This window comes from Eucyclogobius newberryi, unplaced genomic scaffold, assembly GCF_026437365.1.
Source record: "Eucyclogobius newberryi isolate DKJ021-1_F unplaced genomic scaffold, fEucNew1.0.hap1 SCAF_7, whole genome shotgun sequence".
Lineage (NCBI taxonomy): Eukaryota > Metazoa > Chordata > Actinopteri > Gobiiformes > Gobiidae > Eucyclogobius > Eucyclogobius newberryi.
In genome coordinates this window covers 29,614,637-29,640,037 of record NW_027316389.1, presented here as the reverse complement: position 1 = coordinate 29,640,037, position 25,401 = coordinate 29,614,637, and the positions used below count along the sequence as shown (strand labels likewise).

At 41.0% G+C, this 25,401-nt stretch overlaps 1 protein-coding gene across 1 annotated transcript; it reads left to right on the top strand.

The window, feature by feature from the left end:
- The first annotated feature begins 2,557 nt into the window (after positions 1-2,557).
- LOC140349542 (ankyrin repeat and SOCS box protein 15-like) lies at positions 2,558-23,598 on the top strand. Its single transcript, XM_072435917.1, has 10 exons — positions 2,558-2,647; positions 5,297-5,402; positions 5,504-5,556; positions 7,107-7,238; positions 10,027-10,191; positions 12,785-13,030; positions 17,129-17,300; positions 19,951-20,476; positions 21,453-21,606; positions 23,345-23,598. The coding sequence occupies exons 2-10, from the start codon at positions 5,299-5,301 to the stop codon at positions 23,518-23,520; spliced, it is 1,728 nt and encodes a 575-aa protein (XP_072292018.1). The 5' UTR covers positions 2,558-2,647; positions 5,297-5,298; the 3' UTR covers positions 23,521-23,598.
- Positions 23,599-25,401: the final 1,803 nt, after the last annotated feature.

The window sequence follows — 25,401 nt, the reverse complement described above, 5'->3', positions numbered from 1 at the left end:
AAATACCAACAAAATGACTACATTAGGAGACTATATCGGCTATGTTAAGCTATGAGTGTATTTGTACTGCATTTCTACACTGAATACTCACAGACCATAAAACCCAAGGTCAGTGTGAGTCTTTCCTGACCCCGCCGCCCTGCCACACGTACAGCGGCCCTTTTGTAGGTCCAGTCAAGTTAGACAGATGTCAACTTTAAAGGGCTGCGTCAAAGGGGATAAAAAACCTTTGTTGTATTTTTAGCCTTTTTACTTCCTCCCTGTGTTTACACTAATGACAATATAGGGGCTTTACGTTGCAGCTATTTCAGAGAGACCCCCGCGCAGGAGACATGCCGGCCCCCGCAAAGCCGCACTAATCTCCCGCCGGACATGTGCTGGCTCCCCCTGGATCAGCAGCAGGACGGGGCCACCTTGTAAACCTTTCACACAGGTATTCCGGCCGTCCAGCGAGCGCTCTGTCCGCGGCGATGTGAGTGTTTCGGAAGAACCCGCAGCTCTTCATCGACATAATGCACGCACAGAGCAATGTCCATAAATAATAATGCTGTCATGAGCTGTTGGGAGTGCGATGTTGTCAAAATCTGAGCATATGCGCTTTCATCATGCAGAGCCGAGGACGTGGCAGCGGTGACCCATGTGGCTTTCTTTTGATGCAGCAAATCCCAACTCCTCCGTTCTGATTCTGTTGCTGTGTCCTTGGGCAAGACACTTCACAATCTTTTTTCCAGTGAGCAAGAGTGTGCATGAGATAGTGAATGGGTTACTTGCTGCACAGGGCTTTGAGTGTCCAGAAATTGCAGCCACTTCATACTTATGTTACCAACACTTGTCACAGGGCTTTAAACATGTTATTAAAAGTAGATTAAACATGTAAACTAGAGACGCAAGGAAACAGGAACTAGGTGAGATTAAAAATGTGTAAAAAATAAATCAATACGCATTTGTTATTTTTCCCTTTTGATTTAACTTGTTTTTAAATGCTATTACTTAATAATTTTCAGTAAAAGTGTTTGTTGAGTGTGTTATATATGTTTAAATGTGTGGATCTTGATGATAGCTTTTCGAACGAGTCTACTGTTTATTCTTTTTAAGCTTAGGACAAAGTCAATATCAGAAGTTGCAAAGATGTCATTTTATCGCCACGTTCAGTTTCTACCTCAAATCTCTTTCAGAAGGTGAGTTGAAAAGTGCTAAAGTTTGTCTGTAAATGTTGTGATTAAAGTTATAAAATGGCACAGACGTTGAGCAATGGACATTAAGGTCAACCACAAAAGTGCGTAAATATCACTTTCTACACCTATTCAGGGTTAGACAAAGTTTTATTTCTGTTTTTTAACCAGCTCTTGTTGCAGCATGTTAGATTGTTTTATACTTTAAATCCAAGTTTGGCATTATTAAGAAATGTGGTATTTTATGACTGGAGCTCAATAGTGACCGGCTGCCCACCACTTGGTTCAGCAAATAAATATTCCATACATTTTTACCATTAGGATTCAGGAAAAAAAAATCTAAATAAATGTTTGATGTATATAACATTTAAAATCAGTTCCTAAAATTAAAAGATTTTGCCAAATTTTAAGATTTCCATGTATTTTTTGAGCTATAAACAGTTGCGTTATGGACATTAGTTGGCACGTTGCTGCTTAGCCCCCATTGTGCCTTTTTAATTATAATTGTTTAATTGATACATTTACTTTTGAGACTGTGACTTTAGGAAATTGTTTAATGTTTGCCATCCAGATTTGCTCATCCATTTGATCCCAATTAAAGGTGCACTATGTTCCGCCACCTGTTTGTCTCCATGGAGATGTTACTGCATTTCCTAGAACGTTCCACAATATGGCATTAAACATGTGTCTCTTACGTCTTATTGCCCAGAAATACCTTGATACCAATAACATCTCTGTAAGGTCAAGCAGGCAGCGGAAAAGTGTCTTTGCTATTCACGACCTCCATAATTATGAGAAATGAGGACTGTTGCCATAGCGATTAACAATGAAACAAATTGTAAAACCTTTTGAATTGGAAAAAGTCCTCAAAATATTGCATAAAACCCTTGAATTCAAGATGAAACCTCCTTTACCCCAACAGTCTCACAGCTGATTTACACAGACTAACCATGATGTAATGCAGATGCAACTGTTACATTAGACAATTGGCAGGGCTTTATAAAAAGATAATTCACTGCAATAAATCTCATCAAAAGCCAATACAATACAATTAACAACAAGAGCTGTAATATAGCTCCTGGAAACATCCCGAAAATGTTATCACGAGGGCAGATTTAAAGTGGATTTACAAGCAGCTCAACCCTTTATGAAGCTGCGTCTCAAATTCCCAAGAGAGAAATAGACCCAATTGGTTATATTTTTTTTTCCACGAAACCGCAGAGGGCAAACATGACGGCGACTCGCATCTGTAAAGCGTAAACCCCCCGAGGATTGGATGTGGGAATGCAGCCAAAGATGCCAAAGACCAGGCTCAGCCCCCACACAATGGGCCGGGTGAAGGGGTGTGTATTTAAGGAGAAGTGGCACTCTACACGCCCCTCGCTGGGACAGAAAGCAGGTCAGGCCTAAATATAAGAGGAGTGCGCTCAGCCGGACGCCAGGGCCATCAGCGAGCCGCCGACATACCTCCACAGGTGAGAAATGTCTGCTTAATTTAAGGGGCACTTGAGTTTCTTATGGTCCTGACACGTTGTTGGCGCGTAGGTTCATCAGTAAACTTTACAGACAGTTGTTGTTTCGATAAGACTTGTGCATCTGATCTGTCGAGCCGTGAGAAGAAGTGCGGTGCTGGGTAAACATTAAGTTAACACAGTATGAAGCTGAGAAATGATCTAAATGAAAACTTTTGTGTTTATTGTCAGTGAGCAAGTTGAAGAGATGACCACTTTGTTGCTGCTGTGTTTCTTATCTGTGCAGCCACTTTACTGGATTATACAGCCTCCATCTTATTCTGAAAGTTGCCACGGTTACAAATGTTCAATCTCGTTCTGGTTGTGTGTTTTTGCATATGGACTTTCAATCTGGAAAGCAAATACAGTGTATTCTATTCAGGTATAAGCCCCTTCAAATCATTTATATATATATGTTTTGAATGGGGAAGTTCATTTCCTGAAATCTTTCAAATCAAGAAGGATTTATTACCCTGAAACCCATAAATACAGACTACAAAGCCGTTTTCAAGCCGCTCAGAGAAACGGTGCATTGTTGACTTGTTGACATTAGCACAAATAACTCTATTTTATTTCATATTCTAGCAGGAAAACTTTTTTTCTATTTCTCCATTGAAATGAATTGAATTCCCATCAGCAGAAATGTGGGCTCAGACGGAAGTGCGGGTCAGTATCAGTCAGAAGTAAAAGTGGGCAGGACGGAATAAGGTAGAAAGTAAAGGTCCACTGTGCAACTTCTTCTTCCAGCAGGGGGCACGTCACCTTCCTGTTTCCATGGAGATCTTGTGGCTTTGAGTAGAGTTCCCTTACAAGAGAAGGGTCTCATTTGTCCACAGATCTGAGCAACTTTGTCTGATTTCAGCCTATTTAAGCCTATTGGAAATGCTTTGAACATACATACAACTGTCAAACGTCCTTTAGTATCCACACATTGTTGTGACATGTTCCCACTTGTTGCTTTAATTTATTGAGACATCTGGTTAACATGCTGAATGTATAAGCAAGATGCAAAACACAGAAGAATTTATTCCATGTCAAATGTCTGTTCCAAGCAATAAATTGTAATTAAGCAACTAAAACATGTGTTATTCAAAAATAGTGGTATAGAATATGTTTGACGCCTTATAATTGCACACAAAAAATGTAAGTTATGCATTTAACCAATTATTTTATAACCTTAATTGATAGCTTTTAAATGAACCTTTTGTTAACTGTAAATTATCATAACAAAAAAATACATGCTTGAATTTTACCTTTAACTTATTTATACATAGTTAAAAAAGTCATTATAAATATCTTCAAATGTAACAAATGTAAGCCTATCTTTTGTACTAATAAATATTCAGTGCTGCCACTTCCTGTCAAAACAAACCTGACATCGTTTTGCTCTAACGCTCGAATACTTTGCGACATAAATACTGCCAACTGCGTAGTATTTATGCACGACTACAATGGCCGTGTAGTGGAATGACTAATTACAAGAGATGGGCAGTAGTAGCCAAAATATGTATTCATGTAAGTGCTGGTAATGAATTGAGATGACCTAAGTAGAGATATTTGAAGTTGTAGCATTACTGTCTAATCTTCGGGGAATGCAGGCACAGAAGTCTCCAGCTGTTGGACGGGGTAGACCCTGCTCTATTGTCACGTAATTATAGGACTGATTACACTTCTTTTGTCTCCTAATCCGAATCCACATACAAGAAAGAGGTACCGTTATAGTATAGCTGTGTATAAATAACTCTTACAATCTTTAGAGAAATATTTATTATGGATTAGAGCAGGGGTGTCCAAAAATGAAAGATGCTATAGTATTTTAAGACTCTACTTTGGATTATATTCTGCACGGAAAAGACTGTCACAAGATCCGATCCTGTCTGTTTCCAAATGTTTGATGCAGAAGAACAGTGTTATGTGCAAACTGTCTGTAGGTTTGGCTCTCGACACACTAACGAACATTTAATTTAGGCCGCAAAGGAAAAAATGAAGTTTAGTTTAGAGTTGAAAGAGTTTCAGAAATACTGTACGAACATGTCTTGCTGCATTGGTTTGGCAGAAACTGAACCGTTTGATGTGTTTTACAATAGATTCAACATGGAAATTCAATGCCATGATACTGACTGGTGAACTGTGGGGAAAAAGGGCCCAAAACCATACACTATATATGGGCAATATGGGAAAAAACAACAACAAAACAACTGCACTAAAAAACAAAAAAAAACAAAAAAACACACATTAGAATAAATTCTCATTAAAGATTTGAAAATATCCTTACATCTGCATTATTAATCCCGTAACTGCATAATATAGCACAAAAGAAATTGAAAAATAATTTGAACCCAGTTAATTAGTGCTGACAGAAAACACTGTGAACCTGTCATATTTTGTCATTACAGGGATAACCAGGACATCATTTTTTGTTTTACATTAAATCTGCAAATTTTACAAGCTCAATTTAAAAATATTAGCAGTTTAAAATGTTGTAATGGAACGTGAATTCAACCTATACTTTTATACTTACGCGACAAAAAATGTGAGGACTACATTACATAACTGATTTGAATTTGAAAGATTATGTTTTTAAAATAGCTCTAACTGCTGCTTTTCTCTCAGTGATGAACACGTACGACGACTACAGTGAGGATGAACTCAACCACTACAACATACAGCTCAGTATCCAGAACTCCTGTCGAGAAGCGTTCCTAAAATCCTCCGCCAGGTACAAACCACAATTCTCACAATTTTCATGCTTTAAAACCTGAAACACATTTAAAGTCCATCGTCTTAACGTACTCCGCTTTCTCTTCTCCCATTTGTTAGTTTAGCAGCGACGACAGATGAGAACCTCCGAGTCCTGGCGGCCATTGAGCAAGGTCAACTTTGACACTGTTGTGTTAATTGTCTCTTTTGTTTGGGCCGGACCCGTGCGCCCCTCTGTGCGCCCCTCTGTGTGTCCCTCTGTGCGTCCCTCTGTGTGTCCCTCTGTGTGTCCCTCAGTGCGTCCCTCTGTGTGTCCCTCTGTGTGTCCCTCTGTGTGTCCCTCTGTGTGTCCCTCAGTGCGTCCCTCTGTGTGTCCCTCTGTGCGTCCCTCTGTGCGTCCCTCTGTGTGTCCCTCTGTGTGTCCCTCTGTGCGTCCCTCTGTGCGTCCCTCTGTGTGTCCCTCTGTGTGTCCCTCTGTGTGGCCCTCTGTGCGTCCCTCTGTGCGTCCCTCTGTGCGTCCCTCTGTGCGTCCCTCTGTGCGTTCCTCTGTGTGGCCCTCTGTGTGGCCCTCTGTGTGGCCCTCTGTGCGTCCCTCTGTGTGTCCCTCTGTGTGGCCCTCTGTGTGGCCCTCTGTGTGGCCCTCTGTGTGGCCCTCTGTGCGGCCCTCTGTACGTCCCTCTGTACGTCCCTCTGTGTGGCCCTCTGTGCGGCCCTCTGTGTGGCCCTCTGTGTGGCCCTCTGTGTGGCCCTCTGTGCGTCCCTCTGTGTGTCCCTCTGTGTGGCCCTCTGTGTGGCCCTCTGTGCGGCCCTCTGTGTGTCCCTCTGTGTGTCCCTCTGTGTGTCCCTCTGTGCGGCCCTCTGTGTGTCCCTCTGTGTAGCCCTCTGTGTGGCCCTCAGTGCGTCCCTCTGTGTGTCCCTCAGTGCGTCCCTCTGTGTGTCCCTCTGTGTGGCCCTCTGTGCGGCCCTCAGTGCGTCCCTCTGTGTGGCCCTCTGTGCGGCCCTCAGTGCGTCCCTCTGTGTGTCCCTCTGTGTGTCCCTCTGTGTGGCCCTCTGTGCGGCCCTCAGTGCGTCCCTCTGTGTGTCCCTCTGTGTGGCCCTCTGTGCGGCCCTCTGTGCGTCCCTCTGTGTGTCAGCTGCTGGAGAGTGCTGCCAAGGCCTCATCATGAGGCCTTGGCAGACGGTGGGATGGAGAGATAATACATTTCACTTCAAACAGAGGCCACAGTCAGTCAAAAAGCCACTGTTTACGTCTGAACCAATGACGATGATCTAAATTTGGAATGTGACAACTCAAAAGAAGTCAAAATATTGTACTTTGGGCTATTCTATTGTATTGATTGAATGAAATGTTTTATTGACATTATCGTTGAACAAAATTCACAAACTAGGAATTTGCTGATAAATAATAATAGCAAAAATATGAACTATAAAAGGCTTGCATAAAATATGGTGTGGGATTTAAAAATAGCCTTGGAATATAGAATATACTCTATGCACTGGACAACAACAAAGTGTGCTGTATTTTAAAACAAATTGGACAAGTAAATAATGGATCATTCAATCATTTTTTCCTTACAGCAGCTTAAACAGTACATAAATGTCAATCAAAAACTGGAAACATCCAAAACAGTATTTAAAATAAAACCTAGTTGATAAAAGACGGAGTAATCTTTGTCCGTCCTGATCCTCTCCCGTTGCCTCCGGGTTGTCGTGGTGACTGTAGGTGACGTGTGGATGCTCCGGGAGTTGCTGCGACACACCTTTGCCTTCAGGGAGCTGGACTGTCGTGGGTGGCTCCCTGTGCACCGAGCGGCCGCGCAGCCGCTCGTGGAGGTCCTGGAGATCGTCCTGACGTGTGAGTCCTCTATGTGTGCACACTTCTACTGAGATTATGCTGACACTGGAAATCCTTCATGACATCATTCCTAAAGGTGCACTGTGTAACTTTTAGAGTGAGGGGTTTGCCAACTGCTTGTCTCCATGGTGATGTTATTGCTTTGACCAAGAACGATTCACAGCACGGCATTAAACATATCTATCTAGCATTTATTTAATGTGCTGTTTTTATTGCTCAGAAATACCTCTGCTCGTCACCATGGAAATAGATAAGTTTGGAGTCATACTGTGGAATGTTCCAGGCAAAGAAATCTCCATGGAGACAAGCAGGTGACATATTACTCGATCAGAAACGTTACAAAGTGCAGTTTTTAATATAAACATTATTATTTAATCACGAATAGTCTTTTCTCATTATCATATTGTAGGGATGGGCAATATATATCGGTTCCCGTATCGGCCAGTATCGGAAGGTTTTCATTGGTTTCCATATCGGCCATTATTGAAAAAAATCTATATCTTGCACCAATATTTAAGGGTGGTGTCCTACACAGTTTGTCCTCCGTTCCTCATTGTTGTCTTTCTGAACAAACTGATGAGTGAAAATGGAAATCGAAAAGCGACTCCATGTTTACAAAATCCCGCCGCAAAATAATTTTATACCCCAGATAAATACATTCTGCTATTATTTTTACAAAAGTCAAAAGTGAATTTGTGATCTTTACTTGGACCAAAGACAGATCTGTGGGCCTTGCTAGGGATTTTAAAACCTGAATATTGGTATTGGCACATATTGCTTATCGTCCACAGCGAAACAGGTAGAAAATATAGTTATATTTGATGTCAAGCTTGACTACATGGGGAGAAAATATTACTCAACCAACATCTTCTGCAACATGAATAGACAACATTTTAACACTTGCAGATACACACAGTTCTCAGCTACATAAATAATGTTAATGTACATTCAGAAAGGAAGTGATTTGACTTCAGCAGTTTAACATCCAACACATCTCAATCTTCTCAAACTCAATCATTATTTCCACATTCACAATTGCAACTTGACCAGGAATAAGCTTCCAGACTAGACAAGAAGACAAATATTAGTCTTGAGTTTCAAATCAGAACAGGAGCCCGGCTTCGTGGAGCCATCTCGCACCGTCAGCTCCTAATCCCACGGTCTGCGCATGGCAAAGGACGAATGCCTTTTCCCTTTCCATGTCATAAGATTAAACACATATATATGCTTCCATTAGTCCACAGCGTATGCCGCTCGGTCACGACAAAGAGAATGCGTCAGTGCAAAGACAATGCCAGCTCCGTGCCGCTGACAGCTGTCCTGACAACAATCCTCCCGCTCCAGAGAGTCGCTGATGTCACTCAACACTTATGTGGCTATAGACGCTGCTTTCTACGAGGTGTCCGCTCAGCTTAGCCCCGCTCACCTGCCCCGTTAGCACAACTGTCGGCACCACATGCAGCATGTGGGCCATACGTGTCATGCCATAATGCACATGCTGCTATTAGTATTATTTTTGTATGTGACATTTTATTTTATAGATTCTAAACAGTTGTGAAAGTCCAGTTGATTGATATAGGGCTCAATCCGAGGTCAGGGTTAGGGGTTCCTACGTCCCCCTTTACATTTGGGGCTACGTCATGGGGTCATCTATGTAATAAACCCCACAGACGGTTCTATCTCTGACTCTGAACTGTTTAAACGACATACACACGACATAAGCACATGTACAGGCCAAATAAATAGTCTACAGACTCCACATGAGCACATCGCCTCTGTGAGAGAAAGACATGATATTCGACTAAAGTCTGCCCTTTAGTTTGTCAGCTGCGGTTACATCTGCGGAACAGAACTCTGCACTATCAGCAGAGTTTATGCAAATTTGCCATGTGGTTAACAAATACTGCAAAGCTTCAAGTTGGGTTTATGCAGAGAATGGTTCATAAAGCTTCATAAAGGGTTGAGCTGCTTGTAAATCCACTTTAAATCTGCCCTCGTGATAACATTTTCGGGATGTTTCCAGGAGCTATATTACAGCTCTTGTTGTTAATTGTATTGTATTGGCTTTTGATGAGATTTATTGCAATGAATTATCTTTTTATAAAGCCCTGCCAATTGTCTAATGTAACAGTTGCATCTGCATTACATCATGTGTAAATCAGAACTTTGAATGAGTTACAACTGTACATATTTGGAATTACCAGGAAAAAGCACAATATATACAATGACAATAATAAAATGCAATACATATAACTCATATCTCTATAAGAATAAATAAGAAAACAGTAGGTGAAAGCAGCAGTGATGAAACGATAAGTGTCTTGCTCAGCTAATGTTGAAAAAAACAAGCAATAAAGATTTAAAACTGAATCAATAGACTTAACATTATCTCGAGTTAATGTCAGTGTAGTTAGCTCCTCTCTTTAGACACATTTAAGGCAGTGTTTCCCCAGTTCTCTCTCAGATGAACTGAAGAAGCTACTTGGACGAGCGGCGAAACGTCTTCACTCTTAAAACCAGTGTCCTGTTGACAGAATTCAACGTTATTTTGATATGAAACCCATTTGGACAACAGGAATAGCACAGAAGATAGCACAGAAATCTTAAACTGAACCTGACAGCGGAGGAGGCAGCTGCAGTGGGATAATAGGATGTGTGAAGTGTCGTTTTAGAGTTGGGCCTCTCTTCCACTTAAGCCAGTGTCGCCCACGTGTGAAACATGCCATTCAAAATGTCTGTTGGTCGTATAATTTACAGGCTATTACTTACTTTTACTGTACTTTTCTAGTGGCAGCTCAGGGCCTGAGTCTGGAGGAGAGGACGAGGGCGGGAGGAGAGACGCCGCTCACTTTGGCCGTGAAAGCTGAACGGGTGAAGAACGTGAGGAGCCTGATCAAACATGGAGCCAATCCGCACAACACCAACAGCAAGAGCGAGACTCCACTGCTGCTCGGTAACGCTGTTCTGCTGTCAGAGTTCACTTTTGACAAGTCCACTCTCTCAACATGTTTTCGACAGTTAGATTTAAAGCATTTATTCAAACAAGGTTGTCAAGTTTGTGTCGCCTGCTGTGTGTATTCCCTCTACTTTCTGAGTAGAGCGCCGGGTTTACAGCGAATGATTTATCCCTCATGTTTTTGTGACGATACATTGCAGCATATTTGTTGCATGTGTCTCAATAGCGTAAGATATTTCCTCGTATCATTCAGAATAAAATATATACCGTACCTCACACGCAGATGTCCAAGTTGTCGATTTAATTGTCGAATGTTGTGGAAGCGGTGCTAATTTTTCATCACTCTTCGTCTGAAAACTGTGGATGGGAAAAGCGTGTAGTGTAGACTTGACTAGCTTGGGGTCTCATTTATAAAACATAATAAAACAGAAAGAAACTGTCTCAACCTCACTCAATGTTCCTCTCCCTGAGCACAATTCATTTTCTGCCTCATCTCTGAAAGTTCCGATGCACAGAGTTCAGTATTTTTGGACCAAACCGCTTATTTTTAGGTCAAATTGTCTCTTGATAAATACCAAATGTGACGTACGTAGCATTTTCGTGCGTATGCTTCATTAACAAGAGCCCAGGCTATTGTTTTTCTCTTTTATAGATCATTCGACATGGTTAAGGAGAAAAATTTTGATAAAAGAAATGTAATTAAAAGGCAGTTAACTAAAACGTGACAATTAAGAACTGATGACGTGGAATAGAAGTGACAAGGAAATGTATAAACACAAGCCACACAGCTTACATTGGTTAGCGCAGAAGGTCAACAGACAATGGCAAAGTGTGGATTTAAGCTTTAAGCCAAAACACTGAGTAGCCAAAACATTATGACCACAAACAGATGGAGACTTTAAGAGGCATTAGAAGAAATAACTTTTTACCCATATGTAGTTTAAGCTACAGGTCAAAATAAATTATTAGCATTATTGTAAAATCCAGCTTTTCTGTAACACTTCTTGTGTCGTCTTGTGGTCTTTATTTTATGAATACATTTCTCATTGTAAAAAAATATAATTTAGGATTGGACGGTTACATAATTATTTAAATAACACAATAGACAATATGAGGCAACGTATTGTCATGAATGTCCTGCGGCGTGACAGGCGATATCACATTGCAAAACATGTCAAAAAGATATAAAATTAAAATAGGGAAACCCACAATTATGTAACGCTTGTTTAGATCCTTCTTTAAATTTGTTGTAGAACTGAATTGCTTTTGAAAATCATTTTTACATTTTGCGACACAAGCACGTCACCCCTCAGGACAGAAAAAACATGTTACACTCCCAAAAGTCACGTGCACAATATACTAATGTAGACTACAGCGACACACCGAGCAGCCAAAACATTACGACCACAAACAGGTGACGATATTAAGAGGCATTAGAAGCAGGATTAACTTATTACAGATGCGTGGTTCACTTATAGACCTCGTGACAATAGAATGGCGTGTACATTTTAGCTATTTGACAAGTCTACCACATTTAGCTGCCAAACGATTAAAGACATCAACTGGTATTATTAACCTATTAGCGATGGTGTTGTACTTATAGAATAATATAGAAAGGGAAATAAATGTGAACAACTGGACAAGCACTACAATAACTGGCTTAATGATAAACGGGAATACAGCGAAACACAGAGCAGCCAAAACATTACAACCTCAAAACAGGTGAAGACATTAAGAGGCATTAAGCTTTGAAGAACATCTTGCTAGTACTTGTTTGTGATGTATTGGTGACAGGACAATGGACCAGTACAAAAGCTTGAGCCCGGGTCACGCTGTTGTTTTTGCGGGAAGCTAAATTTGACTTGGACATCCTCATTGTGACAGCATTTTTGTCCCTGTCTTTGTATTGAAATGGGCATGACAACATCAGGAGTTATGTGCAGTATTTATTGCCCATTAAAAAAAACGACACATGCTAGTCATGTCAGTCCTGGGTAAAACAATGGCAGAAGTCAGGGGTGATTTGTGGTTGTGATCAAAATGCAGCTGTTATTGACGGCATGGTGGCATAGTGGTTAACTAGTGTGTCAGCCTCACAGCAAGACGGTGCTGTATTCGATTCTATTTTTAATTTTTTTCAAAGGTTTGGAGAGAAGGATTAGGCTTAGGAACTCGTATTTTGGTCATGGTTAGGGACAAGTTTGGGACGCGTTTGGACATATGAGACACTTTCTGACTTAAAGTGTGAGTAAACAGGAATCTTGAATTTTTTTTCAGCATTTATTTAACTTCTCGGCACCTTATCTTATGCATTTGGTTTGGATAATGTCAAATAAATTATGCACTGAAAATGTAATATTTTCAAACTTGGCACAAGCTGTTTCAAACAGCTGTTGCTAACTTGTTTTGCTATTGAAAATATGGCGGTGTATCACAAGATCAAGTTTAGTGAGAAATTATTATTTTCTGTTTATATCTTTTGAGTCTTGTTTTCTAATAACTAGGTATTCCAGAAAACATGCTGTTTATTTTACTTGTTAATAGTTTAAATAATCTATAATCCACTAATTAGAACCTGTTTCACTCCCAGCTGTCCGATCCAGATCCTTTGAAATGATCCACTTGCTGGTGACTCAGGGTGCTTGGGTGGAGCAGATCTGTGGAAAGAGGTGGACAGCGATGCACGAAGCAGCTAAAGTGGGCAACTCTGACATCCTGATGCTGCTGCTGAGGAACGGAGGCCGAGTGAACCAAAAGGACATCACAGGCGCGACACCTCTGGCTGTGGCTGCAGAGCACGGACACTTCAACATCATTGAGATTCTCGTCAACTGCGGTCAGTCTGCCGGCCCTGTTTCTGCCCTTTTGGTATTTGGAAATGTCATAATTTTCAGATGGAGGGCAGGGACCGACATAACTCTATGGGAGATTCACAGTTTCTGAAATATTCAAGGCAAGGCAAGTTTATTTGTAGAGCACATTTCATACACAAGGCAATTCAAAGTGCTTCACACAACAGGGAAAATGCATTAAAATCACAAAGAAATTACATAAACAGAAATACAATAAGATTAACTAAATTAAAAATTATCAATCCAACTGATTTTCTAAACTAATAAAATCACAAACAAAAGAGAAGAGTGCAAAGAAAAAATCCTTTCAGTCATATGCGCAGCTAAACAAAACAGTTTTTAGCTTAGATTTGAACATTGTCAGAGTAGAAGCCTGTCTCACATCTTCAGGAAGACTGTTCCAGATTTTAGCTGCATAAAACTGAAACGCAGATTCCCCATGTTTTGTCCTGACTCTGGGCACCAGCAGGAGGCCGGTCCCTGAGGTCCTCAGAGTCCGAGACGCTTCATATGGCACTAACATATCCAAGATGTACTTTGGTGCTAGGCCATGGAGAGACTTGTACACAAGCAGAGCTGCTTTAAAGTCTATTCTCTGAGCCACAGGGAGCCAGTGCAGAGACCTGAGAACAGGACTAATGTGATCATACTTCCTGGTTCTAGTCAGGACCCGAGCAGCAGCGTTCTGGATGTACTGCAGCTGTTTTACAGCTCGTTTGGAGAGACCAGTGAGCAGGCCGTTACAGTAGTCTAATCTACTGGAGACAAACGCGTGGATAAGTCTCTCTAAATCTGGTTTTGACACTATATTTTTGATTTTGGCAATGTTTTTTAGATGGTAAAAAGCTGCTGATGTTATTGATTTGACGTGGCTATTAAAGTTCAATTCAAACAGAAACTCCACAAATCCTTTTGAGTTAATGTTGATGTAAATGTTTTGTTTCATGTGAATAAGCCCAATAATGACAGATATGAATCATAAACCAGGACAACTAAGCTGCGATGTGACAGTTAAACAGCAAATTCTACCACAGAATTCTGATCCGGCTCCAGTTCAATAGGTTGCGTTCGCGTGACATCACAACATTTTTGAATCCCTACTCATGGGTTTCAGTCACGTTTTGAAGACATCACACATGCTGTTGCCTCTCTGCTGTTGGATAGTCACGAAAAACAGCACATCGAATTCAAAATGAAACGGGTTGATACTTCAAGAAGACAGAAGTTACCGGCTTTGATCCTTATTTACAGGGGAAAGTCGCTGACACTGAGCAGCGACAACGTTCCACAACAAACTTTGGCGGACCTTTACATCTAAACTCCCTCATTGAGATTCTCATTAACCGCGGTCAGTCTGCCGGTCCTATTTCTGATTTACAGAGAAGGTTGAAGTTGCATGGTCACAAATCAAAGCATTACAAAAGGTTGTGCTGTGGTGCTGGTGCGACTGGAAGGTTTATCCTGTGTAGTAAAACAGCAGACGTAAAACTCAGAACTGGACTTGAATCAGTGCCATTACGTGCACCATTTTGACACTCTGGTGGAAATCAGAACAGAACGTGCTCACCCATTTGATGCCGTGTCCTTTGGCAACACACCTAACTTGCTGTGTGATCAAGCAGAAGAGAATTTGTTTCATCAGATTCTTTTGAATACTGATGAGATTCTCACTCAAATATTCAATGCACAGATGTATACATGCCCACAAATTATTTCTTCAAGTCCACAACAGTAACGTGTGACAAACAGGGTCTTTTGGGGGTGTTACAGAGGAGGAATCCTTTGTTTTGACTGTTTTGTTGGCTCAGGCCACAGCGCAGCATGCAGTTTTTGTTCTCAAGATGGCAGTAGCAACGAGTGCGTGACTTTGGACCGGTGGATGGTTTAATATTGGTTTGTGCAGGAAAGGCTGGGTTTGGAGGCATGGAAGTGATCTGGTTGCCATGGTAATGAGTTCACTTTTTTAGTTGGATGAGATACGGCTAGTAGGCATTTATTTTATTTTTTAAAGTCCTTGCTGCTTACATGAACTTACAACTTACCAATTTTCCTAAACCAAACCCTAACCTGACCCTTTTCCTACCTTACCCTTTACCCTATCCCTTTCCCTAACCCTTTCCCTAACCTTACCCTTTACCCTATCCCTTTCCCTAACCTTACCCTTTACCCTATCCCTTTCCCTAACCTTGCCCTTTACCCTAACCCTTTACCCTAACCCTTTCCCTAACCTTACCCTTTACCCTATCCCTTTCCCTAACCTTACCCTTTACCCTATCCCTTTCCCTAACCTTGCCCTTTACCCTAACCCTTTACCCTAACCCTTTCCCCTAACCTTACCCTTTACCCTAACCCTTTCCCCTAACCTTACCCTTTACCCTAACCCTTTCCCCTAACCTTACCCTTTACCCTATCCCTTTCCCTAACCTTACCCTTTACCCTATCCCTTTCCCTAACCTTGCCCTTTACCCTAACCCTTTACCCTAACCCTTTACCCTAACCCTTTCCCTAACCTTACCCTTTACCCTATCCCTTTCCCTAACCTTACCCTTTACCCTATCCCTTTCCCTAACCTTGCCCTTTACCCTAACCCTTTACCCTAACCCTTTCCCCTAACCTTACCCTTTACCCTAACCCTTTCCCCTAACCTTACCCTTTACCCTAACCCTTTCCCTAACCTTACCCTTTACCCTATCCCTTTCCCTAACCTTACCCTTTACCCTATCCCTTTCCCTAACCTTGCCCTTTACCCTAACCCTTTACCCTAACCCTTTCCCTAACCTTACCCTTTACCCTATCCCTTTCCCTAACCTTACCCTTTACCCTTGCCCTTTACCCTAACCCTTTACCCTAACCCTTTACCCTAACCCTTTCCCCTAACCTTACCCTTTACCCTAACCCTTTCCCCTAACCTTACCCTTTACCCTAACCCTTTCCCCTAACCTTACCCTTTACCCTATCCCTTTCCCTAACCTTACCCTTTACCCTATCCCTTTCCCTAACCTTGCCCTTTACCCTAAACCTTTACCCTAACCCTTTACCCTAACCCTTTCCCTAACCTTACCCTTTACCCTATCCCTTTCCCTAACCTTACCCTTTACCCTATCCCTTTCCCTAACCTTGCCCTTTACCCTAACCCTTTACCCTAACCCTTTCCCCTAACCTTACCCTTTACCCTAACCCTTTCCCCTAACCTTACCCTTTACCCTATCCCTTTCCCTAACCTTACCCTTTACCCTATCCCTTTCCCTAACCTTGCCCTTTACCCTAACCCTTTACCCTAACCCTTTACCCTAACCCTTTCCCCTAACCTTACCCTTTACCCTAACCCTTTCCCCTAACCTTACCCTTTACCCTAACCCTTTCCCCTAACCTTGCCCTTTACCCTAACCCTTTACCCTAACCCTTTCCCTAACCTTACCCTTTACCCTAAAGCTTTCCCTAACCTTACCCTTTCCCCAACCTTACCCTTTCCCCAACCTTACCCTTTACCCTAACCCTTTCCCCAACCTTACCCTTTACCCTAACCCTTTCCCCTAACCTTGCCCTTCCTAATTTTACCCTTTGACCCAAACTTCATATTGTTGAATCAAAGCACACTGTCCCTCCGGATCCTACACTCTAGCATTAACTTGAGCTGGAGGGTAAGTACGAACTCCAGGATAAATAAGAGAGAATTTGCACTTGCCTCAGAAAGTGAGTGTACCCGAAGTAACCCCAAAGTAACCCAAAAGGCATAACTGTCGTCAGTTGAAAGGCACAAACCTATTTTAAACTAAAGGCTTTCTAGAATGTTGTGATGTTACACAGCCTATTGAGTTTAGTTCCATGGCAATGATATAACAGGTCGTGAGTTCTTTTCCACCTTTTTGAACGAACAATGTCAAATTGTTCTTCTCTTGATATTTACACTTTGAAAGGTGCTGCAAATTCCACAGTAAGAGCGACATGACTTGCTATTTACTTGTGGCATAATAAGAGGTTTTCTGAATTGGGTACACAGAAATAGACGTCAAATTAAATTCTATTTCTATTCAAATTAAAACTATTTCAGGTAACTAAATATTCTGTCTGTTTGGGAACAGGCAGCAAGGTGAACTCGCAGGCGTGTAACGGGGAGAGCGTGCTGTTGGATGCGGCTGGATCAGGAAACACGGATTGTATTACATTTCTTTTAGACAACGGAGCCGACCCAAACCTGCCCAGTGCGACCGGACATCTGCCCATCCACAAAGCTGCATATGCTGGGAATTATGAGTAAGCTCCACTTTGTTCAGGCACAACTAAAACATCACCTTTCACTGTTATTGTGGGACTTGAAGGTTTAAAATCTTCAATGAAAACAAACCAATTCATTTTACAGATGCAACAACTTCACAACACATTTGTTTTTCATTATCATTATGTTAAGGCAGAGCAAACAAATATGTCTGTTTGCCGTAACCCGACCGACTTGGTAAAAAAAATAGCCGATTGGAAAAAAAAATCAGCGTTTTGTAAAAATGATGCCAATTTTTTTTTTTTGTCTTATATCTCGCCGGCTCACCAACCGTTTTTTCAAAAAAGCGCCTTGTTGAATAATTTTGTATCACTGGAACTCGCTAGAAATATTTTAAAGCCGAAAATGTCCAGAAAACCGTCGAGAAATGTAGAGAACGTCTCATTGACTGTTGAAGCCCGATGCCTGGCGGTCACTGCGGGTCACTGCGGGTCACTGCGGGTCACTGCGGGTCACTGGCAGAATCAAAAAATGGTGTGTTCAGTGTGTCGGTGACAGATCGGTCGAAGCGAGGAAACAGGGTGAGAATTAAGAATAAGTTGATGGTTTTAAGATGTGATGTGCTAGTGGACTTGGTGGATGAAAAAGATGATATTGATCGCTTTTCTGTGACGCTGAGTGCTAACAAAGCATCCGAACAGTCAAGCGAAGTGAGTTAATTATCATTAAATGGGTGGATTTTATATACAAATTTGGATTTTTTAAATCCAAATTCAAAGTTTAAAAAATTCAAAGTAAAAAAATAAAAGAATATACCTACCTACCTACTCACTTGAAAAATGTTGGTAGGGTTACAGCAAACATACAATTTATTTGGGGCAGCCTAATTAGGGCGGCACAGTGGTTAGTGCTCTTGCCTCACAGCAAGAAGGTCCTGTGTTCTACTCTCGGGCCTTTCTGTGCAGAGTTTGAACGTTCTACGGATCGCATCGCATCTCTCGTCTCTGTAGATTTCCGTGTCTTCTGAACCAGCTCGAACTGTCTTTCTCTGTCTTAATTTTGTCCCGTAAACTGAGGGAACTATATTATGATAGATCCATGCGCTTAGACACAGGGAACCGTGCTGCTCTCCTGGGACGAGCCGCACGAGGCTGCAGGTGAGCAGTAGGTGCAGCCTATGATTGATATGTGGCAGGACTCATTGGCTGTCCACACCACGAGGAAATGAAACTCAGATTTGGCACCAAAAAATCGTCCATTACGCCTTTAAATAAAGGTCAATAAAATAAAAACAATGTGGCGAACTGCTAAAAATGTATTCAACCTTAATTTGAACACATTTTAAGTTAAACTAGACAGTAGGATTTTACTGTCAACTGAAAGTTACATTTCAAACATACACATAAACATTTAAGCAGTAAACATTTTGTTTTTGTTTAACTTTCAGGTAATAAACTAAACATGTAGTACTATAATATATGCTGTGTAAAGAGTTTTGGATCTGACTTAGAGGTAGACCGCTATGTAGCCTGCGCTCTTAATGATATTACAAACAAACAACAATCACAACTGGATACTGCATACTGCATACTGCATACTGCATACTGCATACTGCGGACACATGCAGTTTTACCTATGTACATATCATGATCATGCCTCATTCTCTCTGAGCTCATACTACTGGAAGCTGCAGTTCTTATTAATGATTGACTGCAGATGCTGGGGTGGGATCAGAATTTTAGGTTTATTTCCAACTTGTTTAGTTGAGAGTGCATTGACATTCTGCTCAAAAACTACAGATCTTATTCTCTGCTGCTGGCCCTGTCGCTTCCCTGCGGCATTTCACCGTAACAAGCAGCAGATTTTCAGTTTACAGTGTTTTGGCTACGCAACAGTTTTGAACATTTGCACATGACCAGTAGTGTTGGGAAATAACTAAATACATGTTTAATTTGGAGGTAATTAGGATACAGTTACCTTCTTAAAATCAACATAGGCACATCATCTATTGGCACAGCATTAGTAAAATAAATATTGATTCTGCTCACGTCATTTTTTCCATCTCTAACAAATGATCAATGAATGCATTAGAACAAAACTGTGAAACAAACATAAAGCTACAATATTAAATCTTGAAGTGAAATTATTGTAAATAGATTACATACATTCTTACATAGAAAACTTTACTGAGCTCAAATGCAGGACAAACTTGCACGAATCACTCAAAATGCAACTTTAAGACTTATTGGGAAAACTGAACAAAAAAATCATGACATGCTTTTGTATGAATAAACATGTCTCCTTCAACTTTGTATCTGCAGTGCCGCCATAGATACAAGGGCTGTAGTCAACTAAAGAAATCCTTGCTCGTTGCATCGATTTGTCAACTAAAAGCGAGTGCAACGTTTCACTGACAAAAGCTCGTAAAGTATCCACGAGCTCAAGGGAATGAATGGAAAAACACAACTAATACAACACATTTATTTGTAAAAAAGGCAGAAAAACACTCTTGATTTACCTTCTCAACTCCAGCTAACGCCCTATATGCCTTCTCTATTCTGCTCCGTCTGCTCTATATAAACCTTTATACTCCCAATAAAATGATTAGTCGACAAACAAGAATCGAGCGACTAAAGAACTGCAGTCCCAATAGATGCAGATTGAACTATTCCTCCGTATTTTCAACAGCGCTCTGCAGATCCTGATCCCACTGACCTACAAAAAGGCCATAAAAGAGGCGGGTCAAAGCCCGGTCCACTCGGCCACAGAAGGAGGCCACAGCCGCTGCCTCAAGCTCCTGCTCGCCTGCGGCTTCGACGTCAACTACCGCATGAACACGAGGAACTCCGAGAACTACCGCGACATGAGGAGGAGCGCGCTGTACTTTGCCGTTTCCAATGGAGACGGCGAGTGCACCAGGGTCCTGCTCGCCGCCGGGGCCAAGACGGATCTGGACCCTCTCTCCTCGCTCCTGGTGGCCGTCCGATCGGGGAGATATGAGATCGTAAAGTTGCTGTTAGCGGCCAAAGCGGACGTGAGCTGTTATTTCAACGTAGTGAGCGATACGGTGTTTCCGACAGCGTTGCAGTATTGTCTAAAAGATGAAATGATGATGAGGTTGCTGCTCAACAACGGGTACAAGGTGGAGACGTGTTTCCAGTGCCATCACGACAGAGAGCCCATCGAAGCCTACGAATGGGAGGAGAAAATACCAGTAAGTGACGAGTTATTTTAGTTTGAGGTAAAAATGAAAGGTGCAATCAAGTTTGAGCATGGTAATTTGAGCAAGAAACAGGATGAGTGGTAACAGGTTGGTGTGTCACTGCAGTGGGCGTGCGGTTGCCATGAGAACAGCTGATTGACACAAAGATCGGCCTTTACATAATGCTGTTTTTTGTCGATACATTAAATGACAAAAAGTTTATTTTTACTTGTATTTTGTTATATTTGTTATATTTTGCCAAGAAATTCCCTGCAAAATGGTTGTATTATTACATCAGGCAGAGGTTTAGACCTTTTTGTTGGTTGATGCACTTTGTGTTGAGGGTTACGACTTCAGGACTTACGGGGCTGAAACTGAATGATGTTTGCCTGTCTTATTTTATTTATTTTACATTCAAATCACTGCCTTAAAGCATTGTATCAAATTCACAAAATATGCAAAACAGGCTTACTGGTTTCTTACAATCTTTCCTGCACCCAAATGTATTTTCAGCATTACAATTTGAATAGCCTGTCACTCAGCAAAGCATTCATAATGGTATAGTATGTGCCCATGAGTTCATAAAAACTACAATAAGAAATCCTCAGTTAGTATTATAATTATAGTATTATTACACACGGCCTATCATTCAGAAAATGTGTATTAGCAGAAATGAGCAATGGTAGAAATGTCAAAAAGACGCTTGGTCGTTCCAACACGGAGCAAAGTGTTGGACTTCATGTCTGGTTACCATGTGACCTACCCGCAGCGGTGGGAATTTTGGTTGCGGAGGCAGCAGTCTGAACATTATATTTTTAGCACAAACATATTGTTCATCCTCATTTACCACGCAGTTCTTTATCCACGAGTTTCAATTGAAAACCTTTTAAATGGTATAATAATGCTTTGTATATGTTTTTTTTTTTTTTTTTTCTGTCATGACAATACAACCCTATTACTCTTGTGTGACCCGCTGTTTGCTCTTCAGTTCTGTGAGTTCATCAGCCTGTGCTGCATCGCGCACCTGTCCGGCAGGGTGGTCCTGACTCTACTGGACTACGTCAAGCACGTCCACATCTGCTCCACGCTCAGACTCATCCTGGAGAAGCAGAAGGAGTGGCCCGAAATATGTCACATTCAACGTGAGTCCATGGGTGTTTTCAGCTTTATAATGTACAATTGATTTGATATTTTGGAGCATAAGAGATTAAATTTAATTGTATTGATCTCACAGTGGAGAACTAAAATGAAGAAAAGATAACAACAAAAGTTAAAATGTATCAAATTAATACAAGAAAATAACTGGCTAAAGCAGTATTCATTATGAAAATGTGATGAAATATGATTTGTTGTCATCCTTAGCCACTATAAGTTGTCATTTGATAGTTTGGGGACATCTGGTGGCTACATGTGGTAAACACTTCAGTAGCTAAAGTTGGAAGAAATTGGAATTTGCCAACTCAAATTGGACTTTCTGGCAGTCCCTCAAGGCACACTAGTTTTCCCTGATACACTGATTAAAATTCAAGCCCTCTACATCGCCGAATGAAGTCAAATCAGTATAAGTAAATATAGAAAAATATAATTCTTTGTTCTATACTTCATAACCATTTGATATATGGTTCTTGGGGTATTACCTATTTATTATGACCCGAAGGCTACTTGCCCCTGATTGTATTTGCTTTTATCTTAGGCAACCGTGACACTGCAATCATTAGATCAGATTTTTGATGCGTGTCCACAGCTGCACAAAATACCTTAGTCCTGTACTACAAAGCCGGCTGAACCTATTCTGGATACGATTCTCTTACTCAGATCGACTGACCGAGACATGAGCACAGGTCTGCTTTAGAGTTGGAAGAAAAAAACAATATAGACCAGTCATTTGATACATTTTAACTCAAACCATTGAATAAGGATCTCACTTATTTCTAATAATTAATTTATTAAAGATCGTAGTAAAAAAAGCACACTACATATATATGCATTTCACACATTTGAATCTCATTTATTCATCATTACTCTTGTTTAAATAATGCATCATTTGGATATTGCAAATTAAATTATTGACATTTTAGTTTCCTGTATGAATCTGCATGAAAAAGAAAGAAAAAAGAATGAAGCAGCTTGTACTTTTTTCTTCTTTCTGCTGCTGCAACCACTCCACCTGTGCCCCTGAGAAGGCCCCGCCCTATTTTCTCTAGCCTTCTCTTATTGGCTGGGCTGTGCCAGTCTCTTCCTGATCAGTGCCTCTGGGTTTCACTTAAGAGTCGACAAAGAAAGTTTATATTATAGTTATATCCAGTTTCAAGCAACTCGAGAACCTAAAGTTACTCAGTTTGCATCAGTTTGCTTTTGTCAACACAGAAGTCACTCCGAACTCTTTTGTAAGTTTAACCGAATTCGAGCGACAGGCCTCAGACAATGATCCGATTGTTGTGTGCGTGGAAACAATGCCACTGTGAACAGCTTTAGTGGTACTAAATCAGATTCAAATTTGTTCGCAAAGTGAACACCCAGGCCACATTTACCTGACTGAACAAAAAAAAAAACATAATTAAACAATAAAACGCCTTAAATGTAACGTAGGTAAAATATCCACCGTTCCTTATTTATGACATGAAAGATCAAGATGACACATTTTTGATATATTTGCAAATTGTGCTGGTTCAAACTGTTCTCTTGTGGCCACTTCACAGCTGTTGGCTTCCGTCTGTTGAACCGCCTCCATAAAAATGGAAAATATCTGAACTGAGCATCAAGACTCGCCCTGTGGACTTTTCTTATTCAGAGTCAAATCGATCTGATCTTGTCTCGTACCACCCTCGTCTGTCTGTCTGTCTGTCAAACAAACTCCACGCTTTGTTTTCCTCCCCTCAGGCAGCCCTCGCTCCCTCAAACACCTGTGTCGACTGGAGATCAGAACACGGCTCACCTTGAAGAGACTCAACAACCCCGAAATCATGAACTCATTTCCCCCAAGACTTAAGAGCTTTATCCTCTATCAGGAGCTGGACCTGTACAGCCGGGACCCCCAAAGCCTTCAGTCAATTTGAAAATGTGTTGACAATGTTGTATTTTAAAACAATGTTACGTATCGTGATCTGGGTCCAAGGCAGCTGGGCTCTTTCCAAACAGAATGGCACTTTTTAGACACTTGTTGTTTAAATATTATTTTGTATTTGTCTTATCAAGAATATTCAAACAGAAGGCTTTGTTGTGCTTTATTTTACAGTACATTTTCACGCTCAATATTCAAGATGTTGATAAAGTACAGTTGACTTGGGGGCATTCATCAAATCTATACCAGAAATTTTAGAGATGATTTAAATTGATTAGAAAAGACATACTGAGCACTTCCATATATATGATAATTATATGACAAAAGAAGGCCATAGTTGTTCAACATGGTCAGGTTTATGTCCTCACAATAACAAATGGCAAAAGGTTGAGAATGATGAATAATAAAAATGAACAATAACCATTTTACCATTTTAAAAAGGTAAAAAAAAGGTAAATTTTTTGTTTACCTGCTCTGGTCTGATAAAATAACCTTTTAAATAAACTGTAATATTCTATGTAAGTCACGCACACTCTAATATCAGGGGATATCTGTAAAACATGCAGATATACTGGGTGGATATTTCCTCTACAGATGTTTTTCTATTTCTAACGGAAATGAGCGTTGAAGCTAAAGAGGTGGTTGTATAACTTAATCATCATGAAACGCACAAGGAATAATAATATATCCAAGGCAGGATCCTGTATGTATATTTTAAGGAACGTCATTTAAATTACATCAATTTATGGACATTGCCATCAATTTTGAAATATTGATGTACATCTGCAAATATCAGGCACATCAGCAAGACAAACATCCATATCAGAGCATTCCTTCTTTTTTATGGAAATGTAGAGATCTCACAAGAATCTACAAGAGCAGCAGGTTGTTCTGCCAAGATGAACAAAGAGGAGTAGGCTATTTCACTGAGGCGTTTTTAAAGGGGAGATATCATGCAAAATCAACTTGAATGAGCTTTTCAACTTGTTACAATGGTATTTCCTCATCATTTGTTAACTCAAATTTTGTATTTGGATTCATCCACGCATGTTTGAGCAATCCTGTATTGTCCTCGGAAAATTCCTGTTTTCACCTACCCCCTATTAAGGCTCAGAGTGACACATTTAGGATTTTAAAATGTCACGTAGCCTCTTTTCATACATAAAAACATGCAAATAACAATCGTCTTACTGTGAAATGTCACTTTTGAGAGGCGGGGCTTATCAGTTCTGCAATTTTGAACAGGAAGTCAATGGACCTGTTTCTATTACTAAGCTGTTTTAGATCAATATTACAGTTTACAATGAACAAATGTAAAATAATGATTTACTTGTGTTAAAGTTTAATACTGAAGAACTTTAACACAAGTACACTATATATTATATATTATTCCAAATTCCAAATTATTATATATATATTCTTCCAAACGGTTGGTCCAACTGTTGTCCTTGAACATAGTATAATCACAGCAGATTAAGAGTTCAGCTTCAGATCTGTGCATTTGAATCTCATGTAGTGGCCTATAAGAACTGTCAATCATCTCCTTCTACCTCAGGCCCACAGCTTTCATCCATCAGCTGTCGCGCGCACTGATCCCAGCGTGACGCACGCACAGAGACACGCACAGACACACGCTCAGACGCACGCACAGAGACACGCACAGACACACGCTCAGACGCACGCACAGAGACACGCACAGAGACACGCACAGACACACGCACAGAGACACGCACAGAGACACGCACAGAGACACGCACAGACGCACGCACAGACACACGCACAGACACACGCACAGACACACGCACAGAGACACGCTCAGACGCACGCACAGAGACACGCACAGACACACGCACAGAGACACGCACAGACACACGCA

Bases quoted from the DNA above. Each gene is read 5' to 3' on its own strand.
- LOC140349542 (XM_072435917.1), top strand. From the start codon at position 5,299: ATGAACACGTACGACGACTACAGTGAGGATGAACTCAACCACTACAAC. The intron at 5,403-5,503 runs GTACAAACCACA...CCCATTTGTTAG, and splicing joins TTCCTAAAATCCTCCGCCAG to TTTAGCAGCGACGACAGATG. The intron at 13,031-17,128 runs GTCAGTCTGCCG...GTTTGGGAACAG, and splicing joins TGAGATTCTCGTCAACTGCG to GCAGCAAGGTGAACTCGCAG.